At 37.7% G+C, this 17,694-nt stretch overlaps 1 protein-coding gene across 1 annotated transcript; it reads left to right on the forward strand.

Moving 5' to 3' along the window:
- The first annotated feature begins 13,579 nt into the window (after positions 1–13,579).
- LOC133526275 (uncharacterized) lies at positions 13,580–14,652 on the forward strand. Its single transcript, XM_061862825.1, has 2 exons — positions 13,580–14,219; positions 14,324–14,652. Exons 1-2 carry the CDS (start codon positions 13,580–13,582, stop codon positions 14,650–14,652), a joined length of 969 nt encoding a protein of 322 aa, XP_061718809.1.
- Positions 14,653–17,694: the final 3,042 nt, after the last annotated feature.

Below are 17,694 nucleotides of genomic sequence, written 5' to 3' on the forward strand. Positions count from 1 at the left end.
AAATTATAAACGTCAGTTGTTTAGAAGTAAAACTCATTTACGCTACCTAGTTTGTATGAATTAGTGACATAATAATACATTTTTCATTACACTTGCTCGAAAAAGTTCTTATTTCATGCAGGTGTACTGAAGGACAAAGGCCTATTTTGTTCCCGCGGGAGTTATGGATTGTGAAAAAAAAAGCTTTAACGCCCTAGGGAGTTATAGCTTTTTTTTAAATTATGACACTTTCTTACAAACCAAGTAGCATAAATGAGTTTTACTTTTAAAATACTGACACATATCATTTAATATTTTTGTATGTTTAAAATTAAATAATTTGATTAATTTAACAGCCGTTTAAAATATTTTTACATGATTATTAATCGTGGCTGAACGCCGAATAGGTCTGTGCCCTCGATGAACCTGTCTGAATGTTTGATATGTCACCGTATTTAAGAATTATTTCGCTTAAAATTTAGTTTTTTCTTCGCATGTGTCATGAAAAACATTGATTGCAACTCCGGGGGTAAGAATATTGCAAACTCGGATCTTTAATTCCCTCCTGCCTGGTGGCTGTCGGGAATAATCACCCTCGTATCCACAATTTCACTTACCCCCCTCGTTGCACAGTGTACTATAAAAAATCTATAACTCCCTAGGGAGTTTCAGTATTTTAGAAGTAAAACTCATTTATGCTGCCTAGTTTGTATGAATTAGTGACATAATAAATTTAAAAATGCTAATACTCCCTAGGGAGTTCCTTTTTTTTAAATCTATAACTACCACAGGAACAATATAGGTCTATGTCCTTCAGTACACCCGTATGAAATAAGATCTTTTTCGAACAAGTGTGATGAAAAATACATATACTCATACCTAGTTGATTTTGTTCGCAGACATATTTACAAGCCAACATTCCAAAAATATATTTACACGACCTTATTGTCACTTTTTTTATACTACGTCGGTGGCAAACAAACATACGGCCCGCCTGATCGTAATCAGTCTCCGTAACCTATGTACGCCTGCAACTCCAGAGTAGTTACATGCACCCTCGTTGAGCTCTAGCAACCTTACACACCGGCAGGAACACAACACTATGAGTGGGGTCTAATGTTAGTCTAAGAGGCGTGTGAATATATTTAAATACGTTGCCTTGTACATATGTTTGTGAACTCGAGTGTACCTCTACTGAGCGGCAGCCTATTTGGTGTATTTAAGTAGGTATATATGTAATACAATTCACGTTGGACAGCTTTAATAATAAACAATAACATATTAAAATATTAATAACATATAGACAAAATTGAAACTAAAAAAAGAATGACTTATATAATAAATTACAAATAAAAAAAAACTAACTTAAAACTAACAAAAAAAGTCCCCCAAATCTATTCCCTGCGGAAGGGTGCCCATAATGCTGGCTACATTCCCCCGTTGAATCGCAATGCCGATTCTTTGGCCAAGGAATGAGAAAAAAGAAAAAAAGAAATTCTAGGGTCTCAAGTGGTGTCGAGGAGCATCTTTTTATATTGTGTCATGTTTTACGCCAACTATGTGTATGTATTTTCTATTTCTGTTTCAAATGTCCAGTAGGCAGTAAGATGCCTGTCTGTAGTGATGATGATTACTACATGCCACAATCTTGAAAAAGTTCTCAGATATATTGGCGAATAAAGGAAGTTCCCAAAATTTACGATAAATTTTCCAAGTTAAAAAAAAAAAATTTTAGACTTCATGTAGACGAAGTTTATTGAATGAAATGTACAAATCGAATCCAAGTAATATTTGTAAAAGTCTGTTTTAAATCATTAAATCATTTAAATATAAATGCAATATAATTTATTGCCTATCTCAAACACACTACGCAACCCTTCACAGGAAGCTCGGACACAAATCATTACGACTCCGACTAAACATTATAATTTATTACATCCATACAGTTATAGGTATAGAATATACATGCAAAGTTAAGCGTTATAGAATATTTATGTAAACATTTAATTTATAAAATGAACAGAGCAACGAAATTTTTTTAAGCTAACGATAGAAACTAAACTAAAACTAGAATATAAATCAAAAACCTTAATCTAAAAAAAGGTCTTGGCCTTCGAAACAAGATTACGCCATTTTTTGCGATCCTGCGCTGTTAGTCAATTAGTCTAAAGATACCTAAATAAAAGTAACCTTCATTATTAAAATTTATATCTTAAAACTATTTAAACTAATATTAAAATAAATAAATAAATACAAATTGTCCCCCGTGGCATGATACCGTAGATGCTGGCAACCGTAGTGAAATAGCGTGTGTGATTTTATTTTAATGAATAAAAAACTGACATTTAATCCGAAGTATTTCATACCGTCTAAAGAACAATGTAGTCTAACATAACATTTATTTTTAACCAAGCCAAGAAGATTTGTGTAACTTATGACACACACAGGAACGTAATAATTCAAAGATTGGACACAGACACAAAGGATCAGCTTTCCTTAAATCGAACGTCTTTTTGGAATCTTGCAACTCACGGACTTTAATTGTAACCTTAATAAGTTACAACGAGGAAATGCCGCCAGCATCCTTGATACAATGCCTCAGGGGCCTATTTTAGATATAAGCTAGTTATAGTAATCATCTGTATATATCCATTATGTATATTGTTATTGTCAATAAATAGATTAAATACCATAAGTTACAAGTACCTACATAAACATAATAAAAACACGTAAATTAAAAACTTATATAAAAAACTGGTCATTCGTTAGAATGAGCAGAAGGCTGACCGCACTGAATAGAGCAATGCTGATCCTCTGAGCGAAATATTGGCCGGCCCTATGGTCACCAGAAGCCCCTATCAGGAGCTTTGATGCTCCCATATACAGATAGGCGACGCGCGCTAGGCCCCCTACCCCTAATTTAAGTTTAAAGACGGATATCAATTAGTAATCAGATTGTTTATTGTTTTCATAAGTAATACAAGTTAGGATACATCCACATACCTTATGGCTGGGCTACCAAAGTAGGAAATTAGTCACATTGTAATGTATATGAATTTCTTGCCTTTTGGGGTCTTGTGTGTATAAAATGAATCTGTTTTCGTAACCCTTCTACGGGAAATCGCACGCAAATCACGGACGATATTGCTCCCGCGTAGGTTTGCCATCCGTCCGGGTTTCCCCGGATTTGTCCTAGTTTAGAGGGCATCCGGGGAGCGTCCGGGGGGGGGGGGGGGCTTTATTTGTAGTCCGGGTTTAAAAATTTAAAGTCTTAGGCCGCCCGCGACACACGCACAACACGTTTAAAAAACCTGTTGACATGTCCGGGTTCTGGCCTCTAAAATCCGGAGTTTTCCCGCGTCTTGTCCTAGTTTCTAAATTTTAGAGATGGCAACCCTACTCCAGCGTCTAAATCTTAATTATTTATTTCAACAGCCATTGTTAGCGCCTGGTTAAGGGGATGTTTGCGCTACAAGCTATTGGATGTAGAAAAATCTCGTGTAATAAAAGTAAGTTATGTGTCCATGCAGTTTTGCAGCTTGCTGTACACACTAACCTTGGCTTATGCTGTAGGTAGGCACTTGTGTGTGTAATTGAATTGTAATTATATTATTTGATCTTTGTTATATTTAATTTTTTATAAGTGAGAGCCTTTAATTGGCTCTGTATTTCTATTATATCTTATAGAAATGTTTAAAGCTGTGTGGGTTTCCATGTATGTAATAAGAATAAATAAATAAACAAGCTCAGTTTTATAGCAAAGCTGTGTGCTGATGCTGATGTAATAAGATTGTCTTAAATAATACATTTTATAAATTTAAAAGTGGAAAAATTACTGTCCTGGGTAAGACTTGAACTCACGGCCTCTGGATCGATACCCCAGCGCTCTGCCATCAGAATAACATCGTTCGCAGACGTTTCTGCTTGTTAAAAATTAATTTAGTATGGGTAGCACATCGTTACTGGTGAATTTCCAAAATGACTTGGAACTCCGGTAGCCGTCTAAGAAGTGTTACGTTCTTACGGTAGATGTCGCTAGGGTCCCCTAGACCCATATGGTGGAAAAATTTGCTGCCTAGGGATGAGGTCTTGGTGGCTCAGATGGCAGAGCGCTGGAGTATCGATCCAGAGGCCGTGAGTTCAAGTCTCACCCAGGACAGTAATTTTTCCTCTTTTTAATTTATTCTAAGCTTAATAGCATCGTTCGCAGACGTTTCTGCGTGTTAAAAATTAAAAATAATAATAATTTAATACATTGATTCTCAATATACTTTGAAACATCAGTGTTCCTAAGGTATTCTATTACTTTGACGGTAGTTTTATTTAAGTTCTCGCTCAGTAAAACAATAAAAATAATGATGGAAATATTAATCGCTATCGGGTAAGCTTCGGTATCTCTGGGTAGTTTAATGAAAAAGACTTTATTTATATAGATAAGAAAATAACAAACACACTGGCTGGTAGAGTAAAGGATCGCTGTTCTAGAGATGAGAGCTCAGATCTGGCCCAATGAAATGATTTCATTGTCACTTTTATTCCAAACAATTAAAAAACAAAACTTTTCTGGTCCCCATCCAAAAGCTCTACGCAGTTTTATTGCAGTTTAAAAATCGCTGACTCCAATGCCCCCTTAACTGCAGCCAAATTGAATTACTTGTGCGAGCGGGTACGATGACGATGGGGGGAGGGGGGGAGTATTGGCTGGCTGTTCATCACGCGACCCTTGCCATTATTCCTTTTATGAAATTCACTGATTAAATGGTTCGGATACTTAATGTTTTGGAATATTTCAATATTTCGTGACCAGTGAATATTATTGGAATTAGAACAATAGAGTTAACGATGTTGTTGTCGATTAATTAAATTGTAATTCGAGGGAAATGAAATTTCGTAACCGATGAAAGCGAGTGGATGAACGGAGTTCGCGGGTTTATTCTGTGGCTCGTAGAGGTACTCATAGTTTTTCGGGACTTACGTACGAAATATTAGGTATTTAATATTAACATAATTGGCTTTTCGTTTTGTGCACACGTTTTTCGTTTTGTGTTATATTGATTTACCACCAACAAGGCAACTATCAGGGCCGACTCATTTTTCGTTAAATTTAGATAAAATTGCCTAAATATATAGGCAGTTACCCTATTGTGGGCAATATTAGCGCAATAACATGGTATTTGCTAAAAGTCTTCCTTGTGTTACGAATCGATGTTTTTTTTTTTAACTTAACGGAAAAAAAAAATCTAGATAAGTTGTGATTTCGTATTTATTCCACCTAGAATTGTTAGTTCTTCTTACTAAATTGCTTCCAAATCTTACGAAAAAAAATCCGCCAAACAATAAAAATGGGCCAATCAATGGGTAGACTTGTGATTCCGGGCACCACTTCACCAATAAGATGCAGAACCGATCCTGGCAGTTATCGGTGGTTATAGTTAACCGTGACCCATTTCTTGATCGAATCAGCCTCGCAGCAAGGCCAGCTATCAATGCATTTATGGCCTGTCATTCACAATTGTCAGTTCAAATCTGGCATGATAACGGTGGTGCGTTTGTCTGGAAGAGACCGATTTTTAGCGATAAGACCACCCGTTGTTTTCCTCTACTTCAAACACGAACTAAAATGTACCAAACAAATTTATTCATTCATTTATTCCTTTATAAAACTATTTATAGCTAAGTTACATAATATAACATCAGTCTATTATAATATTAGGTATAACATCTGTCAGGTGGGTAGAATTATTCTTCAGCCTTTTTTTATTGTTATTTATAGCTTTCGCTGTTTCTGTTTACAAATGAATATCCTCATGTGTAAACAGAAATTTAAGATCACATCGTCGAATAATAAACAAATAAATAAATGTTATAGGATATTCTTACACAAATTGACTAAGCACCACAGCACAAAATAAAAAATAAACAAAAGGTCCGTTCCCGCCGTTCTTGAACATACATACCTAAACTTGCCCGACTCACTGGGGTTGCTTCTATATTAATTTCGAATTAGGTAATATTTTAAGTTTACAGACATACATACATCGATTCGTTTATACATACATCATATAATGTTTACATTCCTTAGAGACTGCATTTCGACGTACATGACAGTAGGTACCTACGTAGCGGCGGGGACGTCAAGTGAGCAACGCGCGCACAGCCCGACTAACAAGGAAAGGTACCCAACTGTCCGGTTCCGATTTGATGTATATTTATATATGTTATAGAGCAGTCTAAAATAACGGACACGTATTTGTTTTTAGCTGCCCAAACTCAACCTATTGGGAGAAATTGTCCTCCAAAATACTAAAAAGTTTCTAAATCTTCTAACTCCTATAGAAAGTGATGCTCAAGCAACTTGCTAGTTAATGGCTTGTTTGAGTATATGTTTCAGAACAGGAAAAAATAATGTACACTTGTTTTGTTATATCTGCTTAAACTCAAGTTTTCCTAAAAAAACACCCGTCCTTATGTGTAACTTTACTTACTTACTTACTCCTCTGGCGCAGCGACCCAAAGTGTGTCTTGGCCTCCAACACTACTGCTCGCCACTGATCCCGGTCCTGTGCAGTTTCTCGCCAGTCTTCAACCTGGAGCTCGCGTATATCCGTGTCCACCACATCCGCCCATCGATACCTAGGTCGACCGGCCGGGCGGCGTGCTGTCGGTTTTCCCTCAAACGCTCTTTTCACCGCCCGATCGGATGACCGAGCCACCGCAGCCTTTGCGCCTTTGTGACACCCATGATATTTGGCTCAGCTACTATCTGTTCGACTTCGACGTTTTTGCGGATTCTCCAGCTGCCATCGGGTCGCTGCGTTGGGCCGAGGATTTTGCGAAGAATCTTCCTCTCAGCCACCACAAGCTTGCTTTCCTCCTTCAAAGTTAGTGTCCGTAGTGTAACTTTAGCGATAAGATATTATAAAACTTCGAATGTCGATTGTGTCGACAGTGTCAACATTGACATACGCTCACGTTTACGTAATATACTTCCTATACATCTGGCTCGCAGTAATATCACATAATAAATGATGGTACTATCGTACAGAAATGACACTTCCTTACAAAATCGAAGTTTGTCGCCGATTCAGGGTCAAATTATGCTGTCCCTTTCTTTAATACAGTCCAACCTGGATAAGATAGAACTGGATAAACGAGAAACCTCTTTTAGCGAGAGTAATTGTAAGATCCCGTAATTTTTGCCTTAAATTACCTCTATTAGCGAAAGATACAAACCTCTTCAAGAGAGAGTCGTTTCTCCGCTTCGAACCTCTGTACCTGAGAGTGTCTCTCCTTTGACCTCTATAAGCGAGAGTCCTTAGTATACTTATTAAACGTTCTTTTTGGTACTTTCTAATTTTCGTGGAACTAACGCGCACGTGGTGCACCAGGTCTAACATTTGTTTTAATTGTTTATAAAAAAAAGTGTTTGTCTCTAATAGGTCATTGTTCATGATCCGTATCCTGTTTGGAAAACCAAATGTGCGTCGTGAACCGATTGTAAGCGACGCGATTTTCTTTTGTAATTTATTTTATATTTTTTATTAAAAAGTGGGTGCCTGGAAGTCTGAGTGGAATGTGCCGGTTCAGGGCGACCGAGGGGAGCGGGAGAGGAGGGGGACAATCGGAGATTTGTCATTGGCTCTCAGCGGTCAGTCGATGTATAGAATCACGCGCTAAGGTACTTACATGCTTCTCGCTGTCCAAACACCCTTACGTTTTGTTACTTTAAAACTGCATATCATTTCACCACGTCCCCTACACGCTGGTCCTTCGAACCGGATCCTGAACTCTGAATGTACCGGACTCCGATACGAAAAATGAACACACGGAGCAGTGTTAAGAAACAAGAAGAAAAGCAAAAGGAGCTTAAGGCCGAAAAGGAAATACCTACGCAGAAGCAGAAACCAGTTTGCCAAGCGACTCAAAACGACGAACCTGCAAAAATAAAATCGATAGATAAGAAAAAGGAGCTACTCGATAAAACAATTACTGTAGATGTGGGTAGTGCAAGTGAAAAGTGCAGAATGGAGGAAATTCCTAAATCGAAATCTATAAAATCTACTCGAAAGTCAAAAGCATCAGGTTCTGCGCGTTCTTCAGTCGTGGCCAGAAAGAAGTTGCTAGAATTAGAAGCGGCAGAAGCAAAAGCGCGTATACAAATGGAATTAATCGACAAAAAGCTAGCGGCGGACCTAGCACAATTGGATGAAGAAGAAGAAGAAGAATACAGTTCACAATCGGAAGCTAGTGAAATTCACACAAACAAAGAAGTGGAGAAATGGTTAGAACGCAGTCAACTGGAACTGAAAGAGCAGCCTGTGCCACCAACGGAAAACACATTGGACAAGCTGTACCCGCCGCCCGCGCCGGCTGCACCAGCGCGCGACGGCACCGAAGATACAGTTCACCTACTGGCAACGGCACTCAAAGACATAGCCGCAGTCTCCTCTACGAATGGACCTAACGCTCGAATGTTGAGCCGCCTCTGCACGCCGCGAGATTTACCCTCTTTTTCCGGTGACCCAATGGAGTGGCTCCAATTCAAGCAGGCGTATGACGAATCAACTGAAGTGTGCAATTTCAACGACAAAGAAAACCTATGGAGGCTACGAAAATGCCTTCAGGGACCAGCTAAAGAAGCAGTAACTTCTCTGTTAATTGGAGCTACTGCGCCAGATCTAGTGATGTCCACTCTAGAGTTACAGTTTGGGAATCCCGATATTATTATTTCAAAAATTGTACAGAGCATCAACAAACTGCCGGTGATGTCTCAAGAATATCATAAGGACATAGTGTCTTTCTCCGTGAAGGTTAAGAATTACGTTGCAGCAGTAACAGCTATTGGTCATGATGAGTACCTAAGGGGGATGAAAATCATATCTGTAATTCTGTCAAAATTGCCAACTGTGTTAATATCGAAATGGGTCGACTATAGCTACCCGCTTATCAACGACGGCAAGAAACCCCGGCTCGTCATTCTGTCGGAATTTTTAAATGACGAAGCTCTCAAAATATCAAAAACAGCTGTAATCCTCGCGAACACTTACAGTGATAGTAAACGTAAACAAAGTGATTGTTACCGCTCTCAAACCGTGCTAGTGCAGAATGAACTAAGTGACGATAAGTGTAAATTTTGTCGTACCTCTAAACACGACATAACAGACTGTAAAATGTTTAAAAAATCGCTTCGCAAAGACAGGTGGGCCTATGTGAAACGTCATGGATTATGCTATAAATGTTTAGTGTCGCGCCATAACAAAGAAACCTGTCCTGCGCCCTGTTGCGATAAGGAAAACTGTGGACAATCCCATCACCGCTTGTTACATTACATTTCGCACGCTAATAATTCAAATCTTCAATCTAGTGTGAATATTACGGAAATAACAGACACTGATGTGAGTGAAACGCGATCTGAGACTGTTACAAACATAAACTCGACAAGCTGCAAAGTTTTGTTACAAGCTGTACCTATTTACATACACGGACCTAACGGTATAATTAGTGCCACTGCATTATTGGACAATTGCTCGACGGTATCACTGATAAGCGCCGACCTCGCCGCCCGCGCCGGATTGCATGGTACCAAACAAAAAATGTGCGTTAGTGGGGCATGGAGTAACACCGAACTTAAGTGCGAAAGTGAGGTAGTGGACTTTGATGTGTCGAACAAAGATGGACAGATGTTTACGCTACGTGCTCGCAGTGTTACAGACTTAAACTTGCCTTCGCAAAATGCATCTAAAGTGAACCTTACGCATTATGACCTTAAGGTTGAAATTAAAAATCAATTATGTAACACTCGTTATGAGAAGCCTCAGCTGTTAATAGGGCAGGATCACTATCATCTTATGATGCCACTGCAAATAATAAAGGACAAGTCCGAAGGATCTTACATAACTCAGACTGTCTTAGGCTGGTGTGTTCACGGCCGTATCACAGCACCGCGCGACAAGGGCCAGCGGCTAGATTCAACCTTATTTATAACTGAGGACCTGCAGGACCAAAATGAGCGTGCACTACGAGAAATACACGAAGAAGTACGCCGCTCTTTTACCATTGAATCCATGGGCGTTTCATGTAATCCACGCCAGAACTCCGAGGACCTGCGCGCACAGGAGCGATTGGAACAAACGGCTAGATTGTTAGAAGGCAGGTGGCACGTTGGGCTTCCATGGAAAGATCTTAATTGCAACATGACTGAATCCTATGGTAATGCACTTTCTAGACTTAAGGGAGTGGAAAGAAAAATGAAACGGGATGTTGGCTATGCATCAAGGTACACTGAAAGAATAAATCACCTGTTCGATAACGATTACGCAATGGAGGTCAGCAACCCGAAGCTCACGCCAAAAACATGGTTTCTGCCGCATTTCGGGGTTGACAACCCTAACAAACAAAAATTAAGGCTCGTATTCGATTGCGCATCCAAAAATAATGGCGTTTGTTTAAATGATTACCTGTATAAAGGACCTGATCTGCTCGTATCGTTATATGGAATAATGCTTCGATTTCGCGAAAATAAAATCGGAATAACTGGAGATATCCAAGATATGTTCCTAAGAGTGAAAATCATCCCTGAAGATCAAGATGCATTTCGTTTCTTGTGGAGAAACACGTCTGAAGGCTCCGCTGCTCCTGACGACCCTATAAAAACGTATAAGATGACATGTTTAATATTTGGAGCAAATTGTGCACCATTTATTTCGCAGTTCATAAAAAACAAGAACGCCGTGCGCTATGAGTCATCGATGCCGGCCGCCGTATCTGCAATATGTAAACAACATTATGTAGATGATTACATTGATAGTTTTGAGGACGAAGAAACTGCAATAAAAGTGGTACAAGAAGTGGCGTATATACATAAACAAGGCGGTTTTAACATTCGTAACTGGACGAGCAACAGTGAAACATTAATAAACAGTTTACCAAAAGAGAACTTAGGTTCAACGGCCATAAGGTTCAAAATCGATCAACAAGATAATGGCGAACGTACGCTCGGATTAGTTTGGTTTCCAAAGGAGGACTTACTTGGTTTTGATGTCTCTTTCAAACGCATACCGGAGGCAATCATATCTGGAGAGAAGATACCTACAAAGCGAGAAATGCTGAGTGTTGTTATGTCGATATTCGATGTGTATGGGTTCCTATCACCGATAACAATAAGAGGAAAAATAATAATCCGTGATACATGGGCACAAGGATTACTTTGGGACGACATGATTCCGGAAGAATTATTTAAAAAATGGATCGAATTCCTCGAGCTATTGAAACGGGTAAGTTCAGTGCGCCTGCCCCGATACTATCAAGCCGCCACGCGTGCGAGTGAGACAGACGATGCACCGAATGCACCGGATAGTGCAGGCCGCCGGCCGGCTATGTATACAAACCTACAACTTCATTTGTTGTGTGACGCGTCATCGCAAGCCTTATGCGCCGTAGCGTACTGGCGCTGGTTAGATAACAATAACCGGTGGCAATTAGCATTTATTTCGAGTAAATGCCGAATTTCACCTACTAAACATAGAAGTATTCCAAAATTAGAATTAGAAAGTGCATGTCTAGCAGCGAGACTAGCACATAGTATAATCAAGGAACACAAAATGAGCACGGAGAAAATTTATTACTGGACTGATTCGACCTGTGTGCTTCACTGGATATATAACGATGCACGTACCTATAAAGCGTTCGTGGCGCATCGGCTCGGGGAATTAGATGAATTAACTCAATCTGCTCAATGGAGATACGTACCTACGAAAATGAACGTAGCTGATATTGCTACACGAGACACCTGTGAACTCAGAATGCTGGAAAATGAATGGTTTCACGGTCCCGACTTTTTGTATGGCAATGAGGAAACTTGGCCTTCAAATAAACAGCTGACGAAGCCTAACCCTTTGGATTTAGAGTATACAATGATTGTAAATGTATCTCCTGAAAACTTACCAGCTGTTCCTGAACCTGAAAGGTTTTCATCGTGGTTAAGATTACTTGGAGCTACCTGCGCTATACTTATATTTATAAATAAATGTAAAAAACTTACTTGCGAGATTAATGGAGACCTGAAGGAAAAGGCGGAGCGCTTGCTAATCAAATATTCTCAAGCGCAGTCCTTTCCTGAAGACCTGGATAACCTGAAAAATAAAAGAAATTTAGACCGGAAAAGCAGATTACTTACCTTGACCCCATTTCTCGATGAACACGGTATTCTGCGCGTCGACGGACGAATTGGGGCGGCCCAGGAGGTACTACCGGAGACAAAACAACCCGTGATCCTCGATGGAAGTAATTACGTTACTAAGCTTATTGTAAAACATTATCACGTGACGGCCGCACATGGAAATCAAGAAGCAGTGGTAAACAACCTGAAACAGAAATACTGGGTTATTCGAATTCGTCCAACTGTGAAACATGTAAGCAGTAAGTGCATGTTCTGTAGAATAAAAAAAGCGCAACCGCAACCACCTAGAATGGGTGACTTACCTCCCCAACAAGCAAAATAATCCTGGCATGTGATTTTATAGTCCTGTTTGGACTTATATGGCTACTATAATGGTTTCAGAATATGCCACCGCACTTATATCAGCATATATTAATCTTGTTTTTACTCAAGTACGCTTACTCTTACAATTTGGACTTATATCGGTATATAGGATCACAATTCATGGCTACTACTGGACTTAACCTCCTATAAGAGCATGTATTAAGATTAATTACTCTCAAGAGGAACTACTCCGACAACCCAGACTTATATGCGCATATAGGATATCGCTTTAAGCGCATTTTAATCTCCAGGCTCCTATATGAGCATATTCGAGGAAAATATGCACTGAGGAACAATCACTCTTTTTAGTCTTACTTATAGTCTCATATAAGCATTTTTTCTGTGACCAATATAAGTCAATTCAATTTAGACTACTAAAGAGCACTTAGGTTTAAAGTTTGTAATTCATATTAACATCAAATGGATTTTATTCCATAGAAAAGATATAATCGAATAAATCTAAAAAACCCTCGTCGGAAATCTTTAAAGGCTACTTTTGATCGAAATAACCTATATAAGCAAAAGCGAGCTTATGACGGTTTCACAAATCCGGAAAAACTTATATCACGACTCTGTAGGCAAAAACACACTTTATATGGGTTTATCATATGCCGATATAAGCCAAGGTCGATTTACAGAGGCATTCCACAGTAGCATTATAATCTAAAAAATCCAGAATAATCCTGGTTAGAACCCTAATAAGGCCAATTTTGCTTTAAATCACCAATATAAGAAAAAATGAGCTTTAAACGGTTTTACGAATCCAGAAAAGCTTATATCAGGACTCGTTAGGCAAAAATGCACTTAATAGGGGTTTGTCATATGCCGATATAAGCCTGGGTAGATTTAAATGGGTATTTCATAGTAGTGCTATCGTCTTAGAAACCTTAAATCAATCCTGGCTAGAACTCTTCAAATGCCACTTTTTCTGGAAACAACCGATATAGTCGAAAACACGATTTGAATGGTTTTCCAAATCTTACTGTAGGATTTGTGGCCAGCCATTATTGATCACTCATAATTCACGATTTGTTCTTTGTTGTTCTGAATGATATAAAAATGGATTTAGATCAGTGGAAGCGGTTTAAAAAGAGTGGTTCTTATAAACGAAAGGTTAAGAAAACCTACCAGGAAATGTTAACCGGAGTGAGCACTGACTTTTTAAATTTATCGGGTAAAGACTGCATCGCAAATTCAGGTGAGGGTTCCGGACAAAATAACTTTAGTAGTACTTCGGATGGAAGGGGTTCGGACTATGAAAGCAATAATGAAAAATCATCAAGCGATTATGAAAGCGATGAAAAGGAGGAAAATCTTTCTGATTACAACAAAAATTTCGAATTGCGTTATTCTATGAAAAACTGGGCTTTAAATTACAATATTTCTCATGCTGCTTTGAACTCTTTACTTCAAATTGTAAATATCAGATTAAACGACGTTTTACCTCGAGATGCGCGAACACTTCTAGGCACAAACAGAGAAAACCTACAAATTACCATTTCAGCCCCAGGACACTACTGGCACAATGGCCTGATCAAATGTTTGAAAAGAATTTTCGAAAATGTTTCGTGTCTACCGAATGAAATTTCTCTAAACATAAATATTGATGGACTACCAGTTTTCAATAGTTCGCGATACCAATTTTGGCCCATATTGTGTACCGTCTTCGAGATACCAAATTTGGCTCCGTTTGTTGTTGGTAAGTAACAAAACATCTTTATTAACTTAAAGTAGGTACTTAAAAAGTAGTAGTAGTGTTTTTCTTATGATACTTACTTATACTTACCTATTTATTTTTAACAGGTATCTATGCCGGAGATGGAAAACCATCGGACCTAGACTCATTTTTGAAGCCTTTCGTGACAGAAATGAAGCAACTTGAAGAAGGATTAATACTTGACGCTGCTCATGACTCAAACGAAGAAAAAATTATCCACGTAAAACTGAGAGCTTTTATCTGTGATTCACCAGCTAGAGCAATGATAAAAGGTAGGATAATTTTTTTTAGTTTACAGACAATATTATTATATTGCTTCACCTCCCATCAAACTCTATGTACTAAAAGGATTTTAGAATTATCAGGCCAAGCTATCAGTAAAGGTACTTACACATTAATTCAGAAAAATCTTTAAGTACCGTCTTCTTTTTCGTACGAGTTACTTACTTCTGCTTACTAAGATGAACACCACAATATGAAGGTATTTAACCAATTTATACTATTTTTTTACAGGTGTTTCAAATTTCAACAGCAAACATGGCTGTCTAAAATGTACAGTCGTCGGAGAATATTCCCATAAATCGAATACTGTGACATTTATTGAGTGTCACAGTTCTAAAAGAAACAACGGTGACTTTCGTGCGAAGAAGTATGGACAACATCACAAGAAAGACTCACCGCTACTTAGCTTAAACATCGACATGATTGAAGATTTTCCAGTATCGGACTCGCTGCACTTGATAGATCTTGGGTTGATGAAGAGGCTTCTGATAGGTTGGAGGGATGGAAATTTCGGGAAATATTTAACAAAATGGAATGCGCAAAATATTGAGAAGGTTAACAGCTTTTTAAAAAGTTGTATTATGCCTAAAGAGATACACCGGTCAGTAAGAACCGTCGATGTTTTAGCTCACTGGAAAGGGTCTGAGTACCGTTGTTTTTTTTACTATCTCAGTTTTATAATACTTCAAGAAGTCCAAAGAGCGGAACCTTATAATCATTTCATGCATTTATTTTGTGCAATCACTATTTGCTCCAATGATAGTTATTTCCATTTACTTCGTATCGCTGAGGAAATGTTAAAACACTTTGTTGAACAATTCAAAACCATTTATGGGAAAGACTATATAACAAGCAACATACATAATCTCTTACATTTGGTTGATGAAGTAAAAAAATTTGGGATTCTCCAAAATTTCAATGCATATTGCTTTGAAAATAAACTTTACTCCATAAAAAAAATGGTAAGGCAAGGAAATAAAGCACTTCAACAAGTCGCAAACAGAATTAATGAAATGTCGTTAATGGATATAGAAAAGCTAAATGAAAACAAGAAATATCCGGCACTAAAGAAAGGAAAATGCAGAAAATCTGGCTTAATATTAGAATTAGGGACGTTTATATTGTCAGCAAAGAAACAAGATAAATGGTTTCTAACTAAATCAAACCACGTGGTGGAGTTTGTATCGGTTAATTTTAAAAATAATGGGAATCAAGAGCAGGAAATAGAAATACATGGCTATCATATAATAAACACCCAAAATGCCTTTGAAGAACCCTTAAGCTCATCGTTTTTCAACATTTGTAAATGTGATTGCAGAGAAATGATTAAAATAAAAACTGTGTATAAAGTTGCAGACATAAAGTGTAAGTTTGTAAGTGTGTTATTCAATAATTTTATATATTTAGTGCCATTACTTCATACTCTGTAGTTTATGGATTTAATAAATAAGACAAATTTACAAAAATTTAACAGGTATTTTTATTTATCATTCAATCAACAACTTATCAAAGTTTAGTACAATAACATTCAAAAAACGGGAGTAACTAATTTGTACTTTAAATTACATTAACAGAATAGTTACTTTAATCAGTCTGGGTTTATGAGGTATTTATTATCTTTATCTAACACTAAAAGTAAAAACTTTATATAAAACTATTGTTAGAGACATAATACACTCTTTAGCTACATACTATTTAACCAATCTTTAAATTCACATGCATCTTCACTCGGAATAATACTTAAAAAATACATAAACATTTTTATGTAGGTAATATTAAGGTCAAAAAAATTGCGGCACAATAACATACTTAACTTATTCAGGTATTTGTAGCCTATGATACACAGGAGCGGGAATGCAGGATAGTTACGATGTAGGTCCGTTCCGGGGCGAGACATAGACAGTTACCACACGGACTGTGTGTGAGTCCGGAGCGGTCCCCATTCCTGATCCAGTGTAGCATGAGCCTTACTCTAAAAACAAATCAACTTATATACTTACCTATAGTAGGTAGGTACCTAGATTTAAAACTTGTTGTCAAATAAACCACAACGTAGATAATCAATACTCGTGCGTACTTGAAAAAACGAATAATAATTTCAACATAATTTCTTCTTCTTCAAGAACATAATTTTTAGGGCTTCGTAAGAGCCAAAAATTCAAATAAAAAAATAAACACTAGATAAATAAAAAAGGACTACAAAGATATGTTATCCAAACAGCAAATAAAATTATTGCATGAACTTTCAGTAGCTGTTGACATTAAATTTCTGAAGTTTCTAGAGTGTAGTAGAAATTTTTATGTAGAATACCTAACTGTTTTTTCTTTTTTAACTGGAGAACTATTTCAGTTTCATAGGTACAGCAACTCTAGAAAGTTAACACATTTTTTTGTTACTTAAGTAATTAATTTTCCGGCAGCACAGCAGCAGCACTGGGCAGGTTTATCACCTCTACATTCTCAAGTTGATTTTGTTCTGAGGATTCAGGTATTGCTGGAACTGGCTGATCTAGCAAAGGTTCGGGTGGAGGACGAACATTATCTTCTTGAGCTGGCTGTTCTATAGCGCACACAGAAGATGTTGTAGCAGTATCATTTTTAGTTTTTTTCCCCTTAGTACGTTGTCTTGCTGAAGATGCTCTCTTATTGCTCTCACAGCGCTGGTGAGCATTTTTGAGTATAATTTTGAAAAATTTTTCGCAATCTGCTTTGCTGAATGTTTCGTCTGATTCCTTCACAATATCATGGAAAAAATTAATTGTTCTTTCTCGGGCTTTGAAACAAATCTTTACCGGGTCTTTCTTTGATGAACCAGTCCATGTACAACTTTTCAAAAACTCTCTGTCAAATAAATGATCAATGAGGTAGTATGCATTTGAAGTACCCTTTCCAGATCCTCTGCTACATAACCCACGTAATTTTTTTTTATGATCTTCTTTAAATACTGCATCTAACAGGTTTCTTTCAAAGTCATCAAAATCATTTGAAGTTTTTATGGTATTTATACCATCATCCCGATCCTGAGCTGGTAGCTTAGAAGACAGCTTTATGTATTCCTCGAATTGGGTGAAATTCTGAATGTTTTAAAAGTAATTTGTTTTGAAGTTCAAACAAAGCATTTTGATTAGTAAGAATTGTTTTGAGATCATGTTTAAGAGCCTGTATATCCTCTTGA

This window comes from Cydia pomonella, chromosome 16 (assembly GCF_033807575.1).
Source record: "Cydia pomonella isolate Wapato2018A chromosome 16, ilCydPomo1, whole genome shotgun sequence".
NCBI classification, from domain to species: Eukaryota; Metazoa; Arthropoda; class Insecta; order Lepidoptera; family Tortricidae; genus Cydia; species Cydia pomonella.